Source organism: Scyliorhinus canicula, chromosome 10, assembly GCF_902713615.1.
Source record: "Scyliorhinus canicula chromosome 10, sScyCan1.1, whole genome shotgun sequence".
Classification (NCBI taxonomy): Eukaryota; Metazoa; Chordata; class Chondrichthyes; order Carcharhiniformes; family Scyliorhinidae; genus Scyliorhinus; species Scyliorhinus canicula.
The window spans coordinates 93,317,156-93,334,174 of NC_052155.1; the positions used below are offsets into that span (position 1 = coordinate 93,317,156).

A 17,019-nucleotide genomic window follows, 5' to 3' on the forward strand; every position below is an offset into this window, starting at 1 on the left:
TGATATTTTTCTCATCCCCATTCTCCTGCCTTCTCCCCATAACCACTTATTAATCAAGAACCTATCTATATCTGTCTTAAAAACTCTCAAGCGAATTGGCCTCCACAGCCTTCTGCGGCAAAGAGTTCCACAGATTCTAGCTAAAGAAACTCCTCCTCATCTGCGTTTTAAAGGATCATCTCTTTAGTCTGAGATTGTGTCCTCTGCTTCCAGTTTTTCCTACAAGTGGAAACATCCTCTCCACGTCCACTCTTTCCAGGCCTCGCAGTATCCTGTAAGTTTCAATAAGATACCCCCTCATCCTTCTAAACTCCAATGAGCACAGACCCAGAGTCCTCAAATGGTTCCTCATATCAGCTCTTCATTCCAGAAATCATTCTTGCGAACCTGCTATAGACCCTTTCCAAAGCCAGCACATCCTTCCTTAGATACGGGGCCCAAAACTACTCTCAATACTCCAAATGGGGTCTGACCAGAGCCTTATATAGTCTCAGAAGTACATCCCTAGTCTTGTATTCTAGCCCTCTCAACATGAATGCTAACATTGATTTGCCTTCCTAACTGCCGACTGAACCTGCACGTTAACCTGAAGAGAATCGTGAACAAAGGACTTCCAAGTCCCTTTGTGCTTCTGATTTCCTAAGCATTTCCCCATTTAGAAAATAGTCTATGTTTCCATTTCTCCTTCCAAAGTGCACAACCTTGCACTTTTCCACTTGGTATTCCATCTGCCACTTCTTTGCCCACTCTCCTAGCCTGTCCAAGTCCTTCTGCAGCCCACCTGCTTCCTCAATACTACCTACCCCTTTACAGATCTTTGCAGCATCCGCAAACTTAGCAAGTTTCGCCAGACTAGCACCTCAGCGTCTCACTGCTAACGAGGGGGAGCTGCTTTTAAACGCTCCCTCACCACTCACTCCCAGTCAACACATAAGCATGGCAGCATGAAGACCTGCCCCTCACTTTGATGAAGCTGACTTGGCTAGGCTGCTTAATGCCATCGATGCGAGACCGGACTACCTGTTCTCTCGACTGCTGCCTCACAGCGCCGAGGTCCCACGTTCGATCATGGCTCTGGGTCATTGTCCGTGTGGAGTTTGCACAGTCTTCCCGTGTTTGCGTGGGTTTCGCCCCCACAACCCAAAGATGTTCAGGTTAGGTAGATTGGCCATGCTAAATTGCCCCTTAATTGGAAAAAATGAATTGGGTACTCTAAATTTTTTAAAAAAGAAAAAAATCCTCTTCTCTCGAAGAGGTTGGAGGACCAGCAGCAAGGTCACCAATACTGCCTGGGAGGCAGTGGCTGTCCGTGTGGGCAGCATGACAATGAGGACCTTCGTACAATGTAGGAAGACCAACGGGCTGCAAGTTACCACCTTTCTCTTGGCATCAATTCCACCTGCCACCCCTCAAATTCCCAAACTCCCCCACAAAATAACTTTTGGACACCTTGCACCCATCTCACATACAAGCGTAATGCTTGTTCCTCAGAATTCACTGGCACTCAACAGCAAAACCTCTTCCTTTCCAGGTACATACACGATTGTCGGCTGCTGCCTCGATGGTGCTGATGTTTCTAGAGTTCAGGCACACTATTCAGGCTTCTAAGTTTGATTGAAATGCGATGCGATTATCATAGTCTGCGACATGACACGTATACCACAGATACTAGAGTCCTCAACAACTCTCCCTCAGACTGATCTGTTCCCTGTAAGAACACTATTCACGACGGCTATGCTGCTCTTGCTCATGTATTTCTATATTTGGCTCTTGTAAAGCACTAACCAATCAAGATTTGTTGAAGTGCCATTGTTGAAGTAGCAGTCGAGAGAACAGGTAGTCCGGTCTCGCATCGATGGCATTAAGCAACCTAGCCAAGTCAGCAAATTACATGAATATTTTTTTTTGTCTATGTATACTGTGTACGTTCCTTTGGCCGCAGGAAAAAATACTTTTCACTGTACTTCGATACATGTGACAATAAAAATCAATCAACAAGGAAAATCAAATATGTAACAGTCCTCATATCACACTAACGATTAAACAAGGAGGAAACGTCACCATTGGTACCAATACAGAACAGCACCTTATTTTCACAAAAATAAACAAACATATGGTATCACCCCTCACAGGTTCCTCAACAGGAACGGAGGATAAACCTGAGAATGTGTGATCCTGTCCAGACCTTGGTCGTAGAAATGATCTGTCCATCAATGTGTTACTTGTTCCATGTATCAGTGCCATTCTCCATCCAGGAGGCACAGCTGTGCAGCCCTCCCACACAGCTCAATCTGACCGGAACTAAATCCTGGCATCCACATATTCCACTGGTGCTCAAGATGCAGTTGAACATCTTGGACTTCCAGCGTATTTAACCCGTGGTGACGTGTCATTACATGCAGCACTCACTGCACCAGCACCAAAAACATCAGAAATCTGTGAAACCATTTCTTCAACGGTGCCATCATGTGGCCCATTTGAAACAATGTCACGCGCCAGGTCCCGTAGAGTCTTCTTGCTTCAAACCGAATTTCCTTCTGGACTTGAACATCCTCCTGAGCCTGGTGTTCCAGGGTGCAGGTATCTTAGAAAAAAAAATTGTCCTTCTTTCTGGCTACAGAAAAGGAAGGAAACAGCAACAGCAGCCTCCAGGCATCTGCAGCCACCAGCAGGAGCAAGCAGTAAATACAACCTTCAAATATTTTAGTATATTGACAGTATCCCACCACCTTCCACACCCCTACAGTGGACCTGCATCAGCAGAAAGCCGCTTGGTGAGCCAACCACCGGAATGTCGCACTGACATAGAGCATAGCAGCGGAGGGAAAAAAAGCAAAGACCACCTCCCCTCTCCAGAACTGGCAGTGTCTTGTTCGAACAATTCCCGGGCCACAGAGGCAGGAGGGGCTGCACCTGGCAAAAGAAAAACTAAACCCCAGTTACATGGTATCCATCATACAATTCCCGACCTACAAACTTAGACCAAATACAGAACAAAAGGAAAACAAGGAACACCAGCAACCTGCACGGCTCCCATATTGGAGCAGCAGAGGCTACTGAACATAAAAAGTCACCGGTAGTCGATGGAACGTGTCCCGACACAATCTCCAGGCTGCACAGTTGAGCCGGGCGGTCACCCCTCCTCTCCTGCAGTATCGACATCTGATCTTTCATCACCACCCTGTTTGAGGGTCGGGCCATCAGAACACAGGAAGCATTAACAGGTGACCCGCAGGTACAGAACAGAATACACGGTCAATGCACAAAACAGCTATAAAAAAAATCCACAGACTGCTTGCGCGTCCTCCTACATACTCAGCCCAGTAGTAGCCCACCAAAATCCTCCCCTTGCTGCTCTACAGGCATATAACCAATAACAGGGCTCTGTCCGGAAGGTTTGGTAGGACAGACATGCAGCAGCTGTAGCTGCTCCTGTTATGGGTATCCACAATATTTAAAGATGGCTTGAAGGCCTCTCAGGAGACAAAATATTTCCCCCTCCCAAGCACTGGGGCAACAGCTCCAGTGCCCTTGAGTTGCATGCCAGAAAATATAAATTGCTACTCACCTCCTCCGTTCCCTTCAGCAGCTACTGCACAGCTTCAAGGTTTTCAGGAGGACTAAACATCGCCCGCTTGATTTCTCACTGGGATGCCAGTTAACTCCTGGCAGGCTGTTACATTCAGCATCAATCAATCAATGCAGGCAACATGATGGTGCAGTGGTTAGCACTGCAGTCTCAAGGCACCAAGGTCCCAGGTTTGATCCCAGCTCTGGGTCACTGTCAGTGTGCAGTTTGCACATTCTCCCCGTGTTTGCGTGGGTTTCGGCCCCACAACAGAAAGATGTGCAAGGTAGGTGGATTAGACATGCTAAATAGGCCTTAATTGGGAAAAATGAATTGGGACTCTAAATTTTTTTTTAAATCAATGAATGTAGCCAAGGGTTAATGATATGCTAACCACATTCGGGTGTGATCTGGAACTCTCCATCGGATCGATTAGATAGCAACCTGACTTGCACCCGGCGCGGAAATCGATTTTGGCCTTTCCCACTATTTACCCAGCGTGCCCAGATCCATGCCAACAGGGTGGGTAAATCACACTAAATGGGGTTGAAGTTACAATCAAATCAGCAATGATCTTATTGAATTGCAGAACACTATGTTCATATGTACACAGTTGCATTAACCGCATCAAAATATTCTCCTGGATGGTGGCAGCAGTAAAGCGTAGCTGGACGCAGAAAGGGATTATGGCATTCGGGAACATTGGAATGAGACATTACGCTTCTCATCCAGTTTTCCCCCTCAAGTTAATTTTTTTTTTCCCACATATGCAGCATCGCTGGCTAGGCCAGCATTTGTTATCCATCTTTAATTGCCCTTGAAATAGGGTGGTGAGCTACTTTGATTCGCTGCAGTTCATCTGGTGTAGGAACAACCATATTGCTATCAGGGAGGGAGTTCCAGGATTTTGAGCCCGTGATGGTAAAGGGATGGTGTTATAGTTTCAAGTTAGGCTTTCATGTGGCTTGGAATGGAACTTGTAGATTATAGTGTTCCAAAAGCACCCGTGACCTGGTCCTTCTAGGTGGTAGAGGTTGCATGTTTGGAAGGTACTGTCTAAGGAGGCTTGGCGAGTTGCTGCAGCACATCTTGTATGTGGCACATACTTCTGCCACTGTGATGGTGGTGGAGGAGTGAATGTTTAAGCTGATGGACGGAATGCCAAACAGGGTGCTTTACCCTGGATGGTATTGAGCTTCTAGAGTGTTGTTGGAGCTGCACTCACTCAGGCAACTGGAAAATATTGCATCATAGTCCTGATTTGTGCCTTGCAGGTGGTGGACAGGCTTTGGGGAGTCTTCAGCCAGAGGATGGTGAATCTGTAACACATTGCCACAGAGGCTGTGGAGTCCAAGTCACTGAGTGTCTTCAAGACAGATAGATAGCTTCTTGGTTAATAAGGGGATCAAGGATTATGGGGAGAAGGCAGGAGAATGAGAATCATATCAGCCATTACTGAATGGCAGAGCAGACTCAATGGACCGAATAGTCTAATTTGGCTCCTATGATGTATGATCTAGTCTTCTGCCCAGAAGACATCAGCCGCATGCACATCAGCAGTCAAAGTGGTGATCTAAGTAGCATACTTCTACCTCTGTTGCAACTACAGAAGCTGCACCACCGAAAAGCAGCAGGAAAAGCAAGGGTAAGCATTTGTGATTACACAACGCTATTTTGGAAAATAGTGTAGATTGGTTTATATTGTTTATTTAGTTGACCACTGACCACTTTCCCATCCAGCCCATTCTTGGGTGCTTGGTTTGTAACCTTTTAACTTGTTTACTGATGGGAAAATATTGGATGGGGCTGATGACGTCAAGGGGAAATATTCAAGGGCTATCAGGCTGCAGGGCTGCTTTGAATCAGTAGCATAAAGTTGGGGGTAGGGGGTGCCTTCATTACAAAGAGGTTCCTGGTCAACAAAGTGAGCAGCAGAGGTGTACTGCACCGAAAAACCGCCTCCTCACGTCTCCCTCCTTCCCCTCTGAATTGTCCAAGACAGATTGACCCTCTCTGCCTCCTTCCTCCTGCAGGTCCAGGTGTTGTTGCTGCACAATGCTGTAGAGTATAGCAAACCAGGGTTCGGTGGACCCTTGTTGGTGCATACTGAAGGACACGCCCAGATTGGTCTGGGCACCTGAAGCACAACTTTAGCATGTCAGTGATCTATTAATCACATATCTAGTTGTGATACTCGGTTAATTGTAGAAATAATAAAAAGCAAATACTGTGGCTGCAAGAGGTCTGAAATAAAATCGAAAGTGTTAGAAAAACTCAGCAGATCTGACAGCATCCATGGAGAGAGAAAGAGAGTTCATGTTTCAAGTTCTATCGGATTCTTCTTTGGAACTCAGAGGGTTCTGAAGATATTCAACTCAAAACACTAACGGTAGTAATGTTGGCCTTCAGTCTGGGGTTTCCCACCAGGTGTTGCGAGTCACGTTTGAAATGAGTATCCTTATCTCCTCGCTGGCTTTCCTCAAGTCTGCTTCAGTGAGACATCAGGGAGCTTGGACTGCCACAGGATAAGGCAACATGGCAGTTCACAGGCAATCTAGCACACACTTGCATAATGATTTTGTTTGGTTGTGCAGAAGCTGAGCTTTGATGGAATGGAAGCCCTTGCAGTTGACAAATACTTTTGCTACAGTAAAGTGCAGTCATTGACACACTATACAAAGGCAAGAGTTTCAAGCACGTACACCCACTTATTCTGGCTCTCCTTATTTTAAGCAAACAAGGCATCGGTCGTGTGCCCTGTGGGACAAAGAAATGGGAGATCCTTGATATGTCTCCAGCAGTGTCCTAGAAGGATTGGGATGCAAAGCACTGGAGGGTGATGCTGACTTTAATAGCCACTGATAACGGATGCCAACTCAGGTCCAGCAGAAAGCAGGTGGTCTTCTAGGATGCTGCAGATATCTGCCAAACAGACTGCAGCAGTTTAAGGAAGCATCTCACCACCACCTTCTCAAGGACAATAAGGCAATAAGTGTTGACCTAGCCAGCAATGTTCACATTCCGTGAAAGAACATAAATATTTGACATGGCATCCTTAGTGACTGCAGCCAAAGTGGCATCCACTTTGATGTGAAACAGCAAACCTTAAAGTACAGGATGTAAATTCTCAACAAAAGAATTGTGAACAAATCCCTCCCACCAACCAGAAAGCTGCTGTGAGTGCTGAATATTTATCAGAATCACAGAGCTGTTGCAACATAAAGGTGACTATTTTGGTCCATTGTCTGCTTGCTGGCTCTCTAAAAGAGCAACTAAGCCAGTCCCACTGCATTGCCGTATACCCCTGTAAATATTTTCTCTTCAGATAATTATCTAATTCGCTTTTGAAAATCATAATTGAATCTGCCTCCATGACACTTTCAGGCAGAACATTGGTTCTTCTGCCAATCACCTTAAAGCAATGTCCTCTGTTTCTTGCTTTTCTGCAAATCGGAGGTTTCTCATTGCAGGGTCTATTCAGACCTCTCAATTTTGAGCACTTTGATCAGATCATAGAATCCCTAGAGTGCAGGAGATCATTTGGCCCACTGTGTCTGCACCAACCCTCTGAAAGAGCGCTCCACCCAATCCCACTCACCCACCCTATCCCAATAACCCCCTAACCTAACTGACACTAAGGGACAATTTAGCATGGCCAATCCACCTAACCTGTACATATTTAGACTGTGGGAGGAAACTGGAGCACAGGAAACACATGCAGACACGTGGAGAACGTGCAAACTCCACACAGACAGTCGCCCAAGGTCGGAATTTAACCCAGGTCCCTGGTCCTGTGTGGCAGCAGTGCTAACCATGTGCCACAGTGCTGCCCACAGATCTTCCCTCAACTTCTCAGCTCCAAAAAGAATAGCCCCAACTTCTTCAATCGATCCACATTCTTGAAATTCCTTATCCCTGGAAATCTTGTACATCTTTCCAACATTGCTTCCAATGCCTTCACATCCTTCCAAGACTGGGAATGATCCCATTTATCAAAGATATTTTGTGATTTCTCCCATAAACATGAAGTATGGTGTGCAGAATTGGCCATAATGAAGGCTGAACCAGCGTTTTATAAAGGTCCACCATAAAATCCTTGCTTTTGTATTCAATGCCTCTTCAGGGTCCCAGTGCTTTATGAACTGGTCCAAGGTCCCATTTGCTTTATTAACTGCTTTCTCAACCCGCCTCACCATCTTCAATAATTAGTGCAAATATACCCCTAGACTCTCTACTCCTACATTCCTTCAAGAATTGTACCCTTTATTTTATATTGGTTCTTGTTTTTCCTACCAATCTTTGCATTAAATTTAATTTGTCACACCTCCATCCATTCCACCAGTCTATGACCCTTTAAAGGTCATCACTATTCTCCTTGTAGATTACAACACCCAAGTTTGCAGTCATTCATAAATTTTGAAAATGTGTTCTGTACATCAAAACCCAGGTTACCACCACCGATTAAGTATTAATCAAGTATTAACCAATCCCATGGAAACTGACCCCATTATATATTTTCCTCCAGTCTGAAAACAAAATTCACCACTAATCTTTGTTTCTCCTTACCCAGCTAACTTTGTATTCATGCTGCCACTGTTCCTTTTATTCCCTGGGCTTTAAATGTGTGACAAGTCTCTTATGTGGCACTTTATCAAACTCCCCTTGGATCTGTACGGTTTTGCCCGTCAATCCTGGATTTGATTTCCCTATTTTTTTCAGAGCCTAACGGTTGGTTGAGAGGTGAAGATTGGAAACAAAGACTTATTTTCAGATAGAAGATTGTAATTTGAGTATTTTGGAGAAGAATGGCTGAAACGAAGTTGAAACCATCAGAACATGATTTTCCACCATTGCTCTTTGAAACTAAACTATATGACCAATGGAAGAATTAAGTGCATATGTTGACACGGGTTACAATCTTACCAAAGAAAAAGCAAGGAATAGCCTTGAACTTTTCGCTTCTCACCAGAAGCAGGATCAGGTGATGAGTATTTTCACAGCTAGAGGCTCAATCACTCATTTGGATAGCCAGCGCAGACATGATGGGGCAGATGGCCTCCTTCTAAGCTGTTGGGAGGGCATTTTGTGACACTGGACTATGATATAAATTATACGTGGCCCTGTAAATACATTTGTGCTCCTACATTACTTTTGAATAGTTCTGATGAAATAAAAGGTACTCATTGACTTAGATGCCTGTTTAGAAGAGGCAATGTGTAGAAATAGATAGTGTATACACTATGCTGTTAATGTCAGAAAAGACACCAAATGACTGTTAGCTATTTTGTGATATTAAAGACACAAAATGGCTGAACAAGTCACATTCCCTGTAAACGGTCTCATGAGACCCAAGCGTGGGTACGTATAGGGAGTGTCCCAACAGCCTCTGATAACAGCTTCACAGAACAAGATATGCAATGTATCCTTGATAAGTTCAAGGTCTAAGGCTGTAGACAGGACACATCATTATTATGTTAGTTTTGAATGACTTCTGTATGAAGTTAGGGGTAGGTAAGACGACACCCACTTTAACCATATATGTGATAAGTGGGATGCTAGAAAAAAATTGATTGACTGCATGTAATAAGTGTGATGCGAATATAGTTGATTGATTGTATGTAAATGAGAAAACAACTAATTCCGCCCCTTGAATCTGTACATTAACCCGTGAGAGTTTTAGCTCAAGTGGGATAAGGTGCTGTCAGGGGCTGCGGAGCCCCCAGGTCTTGTCTCCCAGAATTCTGACATAATAAACTGCTTTGTTTATTTATACTCAGGCCTTCGTGTGAATATTTTCACCCCTAACATAAGCCACAATAATTCTGTGATTCAATTGGACAGGAAGGAAGGTTTGGATAAACTCTTCAGGTTCGGGAATGACAACACATTAAAAATCACTAAAGAGAGAGTGGCGATTCGGTGTAAAGTAGCCAGGGTAAACCATCTTAGGAGCACAGATGTACAATCCAATGAAACACCCGTTCTGTTAATTGAGCCATCTATGGAGAAAGCTCAAATGAAATTAGATACGCAACACAATATGGCAATTTGGAAAATTTGCAGATTTACAGGTTAGACAATCACGACATTATTGTATCCCCTTTACAAGACCTGACATTTCTAACCACAATGTTAAAAAAATGTTCACAAAATCTTAGACCCAAGCTGTAAACTGATATCTGCCCATGGGAAGTCCGTACGAGAGCTCATTTTAAATGGTTAGGGGCTACAGTTCCCATCAATTTTTATGGGAGAAATCCAAAAAGTGGGATCACACCCCAGCCTCGGAAGGGAATACTCATTGAATTTTTTCTGAGCATTTGAATGCTCTTCTTGTAGAAAGAAAGGCATTTACCAAGACTGAGGTTCCAGAGAAACTTTGGCAAGCCTTGTGGTACCACATAAGGCCATCAGAAATAAATCTGAATCCTGGGAGATGGTATATTACAAAGAAAGGCAGAAAGAATGCAACATGAAGGATAAAGAAAGAAAGACAAGACCAGATCAGCAAAAAGAAACCCAGAATAGATAAAGGCAGAGGTTAAGATCCAATATCGCTGAAATCAATTACGATTCCAGAAGGCTGTGGAGTGCAGTGTCGAAAGGTGAAGTTCTGTTCCTCAAACGTGTGTGGAGCTTCATTGGAACATTGTAGAAGGCCGAAGACAGAAAGATCAGAGTGGGAACAAGGTGGAGAATTAAAATGACAAACAGCACTAATCTCGGGGTCCACTTTAAAACCACTTTATACTTGATTTTTCAAGCTGTACGCCACTCAATTTGTTCCCCAGGACTTTAGAAAAAACTTTCATCCTCAGCCGGACCTTGGAAAGTATATGGTTCCAGGAAGAAAACACCAGATAAAATTACAGGAGTTTTTAAGGGTACACAGAGAAAAACTATTTCCTCTCAAGGAGGAAGTCCAGATTAAGTGTACAGAACCTTAAAAGTTAGACAAGGCCAATCAGGGCTGATGTCAGGGAAGCACTATTCAAACAAAATATTGTGCAAAACTAGAACTCTCCCTCACAAATATGGTGAGGCTTGGGATCAACAGATAATTTCACAGTAATGCAAAATTACTCAGGGTTACAGAACCAACTTGGATAGATGAGTTCAAATACAGGTCAACAATCATGGAATAGAATGCTGGAGCCGACTTCAGTGGCTGAATGGCATACATCTGCTCCTACCACAACATCTCACTTGTTTCAATTCTTATGTTAACGGCAAGAATATACATACATTGTAATAGATGGCCCTGGAGAGTTGATGCTGATAGAATGCACAAGCATAGAATCCCTACAGTGCAGAAGGACGCCAATTGGCCCCTTTGAGTGTGCACCGACTCTCTGAAAGAGCGCCCTACCTAGGCCCACTCTCCTGCCCTATCCCCGTAACCCCATCTAACCTGCACATCTTAGGATTGTGGGAGGAAACCGGAACACTGGGAGGAAACCCACACAGACACAGGGAGAATGTGCAAACTCCATACAGATAGTCACCTAATTGAACCCAGGTCCCTGGCGCTGTGAGGCAGCAGTGCTAACCACTGTGCCAGAGAAAGATTTCAACTCCATAGCCCTGACATTCCATTAGAATAATAATCTTTCTTGTCACATTGTCACAAAGACGACTAACATTAACACTGCAATGAAGTTACTATGAAAAGCCCCTAATCACCATAGAACATACAGTGCGGGAGGTGGCCATTCGACTCACCGAGTCTGCACCGACCCACATTAAGCCCTCACTTCCACCCTATCCCTGTAACCCAATAACCAAATCTAACCTTTTTGGACACTAAGGGCAACTTAGCATGGACAATCCACCTAACCTGCACGTCGTTGCACTGTGGGAGGAAACCGGAGCACCCAGAAGAAACCCACGTACCATATTCCGGTGCCTGCTCAGGTACACAGAGGGAGAATTCGGAGTGTCCAATTCACCTAACGGCATGTTTTTCGGGACTAATGTGGCAGGGGGATGGGAACCAAATGAGGTGGTTAGTGGACCGTTAGGAGGTAGTAACTAAAGCCTGTAAGGAACTAGATCATGAAGTCAGCGTGACTAAGGGGAAGAGTAGGCAGGGAGCAGACGATGAATGCAAAGGGATTTTGCTTTGACAAAGAGTCATCGGACTCTAAACGTTAGCTCTTTTCTCTCCCTACAGATGCTGCCAGACTTGCTGAGATTTCCCAGCATTTTCCCTTTCGTTTCAGATTCCAGCATCCGCAGTAATTTGCTTTTCTCCAGTGCAAAGGGACTGGTGGTCTCGGGTGCATTTGTTTTAATGCAAGAAGTGTAGTAGGTAAGGCAGATGAACTTGGGGCTTAGATTAGTACCTGGGAGTATGATGTTATTGCTATTACTGAGACTTGGTTGAGGGAAGGGCATGATTGGCAACTAAATATCCCAGGATATCGATGATAGAGGGGAGGTAAAAGGGGTGGAGGAGTTACATTACTGGTCAGAGAAGATGTCACAGCTGTGCTGAAGGAAGGCACTATAGAGGACTCGAACAGTGAGGCGATATGGGCAGAGCTCAGAAATAGGAAGGGTGCGGTAACAATATTGGGGCTGTATTACAGACCTCCCAACAGCGAGTGTGAGATAGAGGTACAAATATGTAAAGAGATTATGGAAAGATGTAGGAGCAACAGGGTGGTGGTGGGATAAGAGATTTTAATTTTCCCAACATTGACTGGGATACACTTAGTGTCAGAGATCTAGATGGAGCAGAATTTGTAAGGAGCATCCTTTAAAAGAAATAATAATTTTATGATGAGGGTTTTCCAGATCAGTATGTAAATACTCCAACTCGGGAAGGGGCCATACTGGACCTGGTGTTGGGGAATGAGCCCGGCCAGGTGGTTGAAGTTCCAGTCGGGGACAAAGACGAGAGTGGTCCTAAAGGAAGAGTGCTAAATTGGGGGAAGGCTAACTATACCAAAATTCAGCAGGAGCTGGGGAACGTGGATTGGGAGCAACTGTTTGAAGGTAAATCCACATTTGATATGTGGGAGGCTTTTAAAGAGAGGTTGATTAGACTGCAGGACAGACACGTCTCTGTGAAAATGAGGGATAGAAATGGCAAGATTAGGGCACCATGGATGACAGGTGAAATTGAGAGACTAGCCAAGAGGAAAAAGGAAGCATACACAAGGTCTAGGCGACTGAAGACAGACGAAGTTTTGGAAGAATATCGGGAATGTAGGACCAATCTGAAACGAGGGATCAAGAATGCTAAAAGGGGTCATGAAATAACTTTAGCAAACAGGGTTAAGGAAAATCCCCAAAGCCTTTTATTCATATATAAGGAGCAAGAGGGTAACCAGAAAAAGGTTGGCCCACTCAAGGACAAAGGAGGAAAGTTATGAATGGAGTCAGAGAAAATGGGTGAGATTCTTAACGAGTACTTTGCATCGGTATTCACTGAGGAGAGGGACATGACGGATGTTGAGGTTAGGGATAGATGTTTGATTACTCTAGGTCAAGTCGGCATAAGGAGGGAGGATGTGCTGGGTATTCTAAAAGGCATTAAGGTGGACAAGTCCCCAGGTCCGGATGGGATCTATCCCAGGTTACTGAGGGAAGTGAGGGAGGAAATAGCTGGGGCCTTAACAGATATCTTTGCAGCATCCTTGAACATGGGTGAGGTCCGGAGGACTGGAGAATTGCTCATGTTGTCCCCTTGTTTAAGAAGGGTAGCAGGCATAATCCAGGTAATTATAGACCGGTGAGCCTGACGTCAGTGGTAGGGAAGCTGCTGGAGAAGATGCTGAGGGATAGGATCTATTCCCATTTGGAAGACAATGGGCTTATCAGTGATAGGCAACATGGTTTTGTGCAGGGAAGGTCATGTCTTACCAACTTAATAGAATTCTTTGAGGAAGTGACAAAGTTTATTAATGAGGGAAGGGCTGTAGGTGTCATATACATGGACTTCAGTAAGGCATTTGATAAGGTTCCCTATGGTAGGCTGATGGAGAAAGTGAAGTCTCATGGGGTCCAGAATGTACTAGCTAGATGGATAAGGAACTGGCTGGGCAACAGGAGACAGAGAGTATTAGTGGAAGGGAGTTTCTCAAAATGGAGAACTGTGACCAGTGGTGTTCCACAGGGTTCTGTGCTGGGACCACTGTTGTTTGTGATATACATAAATGATCTGGAGGAAGGAAAAGGTAGTCTGATTAGCAAGTTTGCAGATTACACGAAGATTGGTGGAACAGCAGATAGTGAAGGGGACTGTCAGAGAATACAGATAGATTGGAGAGTTGGGCAGAGAAATGGCATATGGAGTTCAATCCGGGCAATTGCTAGGTGATGCATTTTGGAAGTTCCAATTCAAGAGCGAATTATACGGTAAATGAAAAAGCTCTGGGGAAAATTGATGTACAGAGAGATCTGGGTGTTCAGGTCCATTGTACGCTGAAGGTGGCTGCGCAGGTCGATAGAGAGGTCCAGAAGGCATACGGCATGCTTTCCTTCATCGGAAGGGGTATTGAGTACAAGAGTTGGCAGGTCATGTTACAGTTGTATAAGACTTTGGATCGGCCACATTTGGGAAACTGCGTACAGTTCTGGTCGCCACATTACCAAAAGAATGTGGATGCTTTGGAGGTGTAGAGAGGTTCACCAGGATGTTGCCTGGTATGGAGAGCGCTAGCTATGAAGTGAGGTTGAGTAAATTATGATTATTTTCATTAGAAAGACGGAGGTTGAGGGGGGACCTCATTGAGGTCCACAAAATCATGAGAGGTATAGACAGGGTGGATAGCAAGAAGTTTCCCCCCTCCCCAGAGTGGGGGACTCAATTACTGGGGGTCACGAGTTCAAGGTGAGAGGGGAAAAGGGGAGATATGCGTGTAAAGTTCTTTACGCAGAGAGTGGTGGGTGCCTGGAACCCATTGCCGGCGGTGGTGGTAGAGGTGGGCACGATAGCGTCATTTAAGATGTATCCAGACAGATACATGAATGGGCAGGGAGCAGAGGGATACAGCTCCTTAGAAAATAGGCGACAGTTTTAGATAGAGGATCTGGATCGGCACAGGCTTGGAGGGCCGAAGGGCCTGTTCCTGTGCTGCAATTTTTCTTTGTTCTTCTTCTCTTTGTTGAAACCAGAGCACCCGGAAGAAACTCACGCAGAAACAGGGAGAACAAGCAGACTCCGCAAAGACAGCGACCCAAGCCAGGAATCGAACCCGGGACCCTGGAGCTGTGAAGCCACAGTGCTACCGTGCCGCCCAGGCACTATACAGAACACAGTCAAAACTGTAACACTTCAGTGCAATGCAGTATGGAATTGTCACAGCGAAGCAGAGAATGATATAAAACTATCTGTGTCCACTAGTTGTCCAAGAAAGCACTGGCCTTTCACTGTATTACAATATATTGCCTTTATTTCATGTTGTTGAGCTGTCTTACAATGTTTTATTGTATTTAAGGAAAGTTATAAAACAAAATTTGACACTGAGCTCATAGGGCAGATGACCAAAAGCCAGATCCAAAAGCTGGATTTCAGGAACATATTGAGAAAGTGGAAAGCGAGGTAGAGGAGCAGGAGGATTTGAGGGGTGGGAGAAGAATTCTGAGTTTTAAGGCCTAGGCTGTTAGACATTTAAGGAAGGCGTGGCCACTAATAGCGAAGCTGTTAAAATCAAGGATGCTCAAAAGCTCAGAATTAGAGAAACACAGATACAGAAGGGTTGGAGGAGATTGGGAGATATGATGGAGGGAGATAATGGAGGGCTTGAATACAAGGTTAAGAATTTTAAAATCAAGACTTTGCTTGACTAGGTCAACAAGCAGAGGGGTGAATGGGATTTGATGTGAACAATAATACAAGCAGAATTGAGACGACCTCAAGTTTAGGGGGTGTACATAGTTTGCACTCTAGGAACACAGGCAGTTCGTTCCTAAATAAATTACCATCAAACTTGCCAAGTACTCCGAGAACAAAGGTGACATGTAATTAATTATTTTTGTGTAACATGTATTTAAGGATAAGACCTTACCGTTTTCCCCGAGGGTAGTGACGCACATATTCACCAATATCATGTGCAGCAACTGCCAACACTTGGGGATCATCAGAGACTTCCAAAAGCCTTGTCAAAATCCTTTGCGAGAGAAATAAAAATGCAAAGTTAATGAGGTTAGTACTCATTGTTCGTGTGTTAATTTCAACACAATGCAATCAGTTAGAATTGATTTTGTTTAAATTCTTTGAAATTCAATCCTAATTTGTTTTAATGCATTAATGATTTTCTAAAGAAAATCCTAGCATTTATATTTGATAGCAATAAGTGATGCTAACTAAGAGAATCCAACAAAGGAATGAACTGCTGGGTAGCATCTTGAAAACTTTATCAGACCACTAAAGGATTAGCATCTGCTTTACATTCTTCATGCTTCCAAATATTCCTAATCTGCTGTTCTCACTGAATAATCCAATAGACAAGTGAAATTAATTTGATTTACAGACCTTTCATTACATTTACAGTAATCAAATGCAAACTGCCGACAAAAAACACTTTAAATTACATTGTAAATATGGCTGGGATCTACCAATGAGTATGCAGAAGCGAATGGAAGGTAGTAATATTGGCATTGAAGTCTAGTATTTGCATGGAACAAAAACTGAAATGAAACATACTTAAGCAGTTCATAGTTTTTTTCATTCAACCTTGCAGCATTTTCACGCCAAAATTTTTCGGATTTGTGGACAGGGCTCCATTCTAAGCGTCCCGACTTCAGTTCTGAACTATATTCATCAAAAGAACTAGAAGTGGGTGATAACGGAGGAAGAAACAATAATCAGCGCAGAATGTGCATAAAACACTACAGGTTCAAAATTAATTTTCAAACAAAAATATACATGTCTATGTAGCCTCCCTGAACAGGTGCTGGAATGTGGCGACTAGGGGCTTTTCACAGTAACTTCATTGAAGCCTACTCGTGACAATAAGCGATTTTCATTTTTTCATTTCAATATATAGCACTAACACAGAATTTGGCCCAATATGTTCATGTTGACGTTTAGACTCAATTCAAAATTCTACTCTTCTTTCCTCATCTAACAATCAGCATCATATTCTATTCCCTGCTCCCTCACGTTTATCTAGCCTCCCTTTAAAAGCAGTATTATTGGCTTCCGGTTGCGGCTATGCGGAGTTAAGCCGCACGTTCGGCAGCTCCCGCTTTAATAGGACGTGTGGGCCCTAAACGGCGCTGATTCGACGATTCCCGGTGGATAAAGGGGTCTGGAGCAAAACCCCCCCGGGATTTATGGTGCGGACTCGGAGTGGGGCAACGAGAAAAATGGCAGCAGCTCCCCTGGAAAAGGTCACCTATTTAATAGTCGCGGAACTGTTGGTTTTTAATCTGGATAGGCAATAGCCGACATTGATACAATGCGGCATTTCTGTTTTGCATGCAAAAAACTTCTGAGC

At 44.1% G+C, this 17,019-nt stretch overlaps 1 protein-coding gene across 4 annotated transcripts in view; it reads right to left on the minus strand.

Annotated features, from left to right (window-relative positions):
• Positions 1 to 17,019, minus strand: part of atp6v1h (ATPase H+ transporting V1 subunit H) — a 141,926-nt gene that overhangs the window by 40,265 nt on the left and 84,642 nt on the right. For all 4 annotated transcript variants that reach the window (XM_038809353.1, XM_038809352.1, XM_038809351.1 and 1 more), the window contains 2 exons: positions 16,224 to 16,349; positions 15,586 to 15,687 (listed from right to left, as the gene is read on the minus strand). In XM_038809353.1, coding sequence (XP_038665281.1) covers positions 15,586 to 15,687; positions 16,224 to 16,349 — 228 coding nt within the window. The remainder of the gene's footprint in view (positions 1 to 15,585; positions 15,688 to 16,223; positions 16,350 to 17,019) is intronic.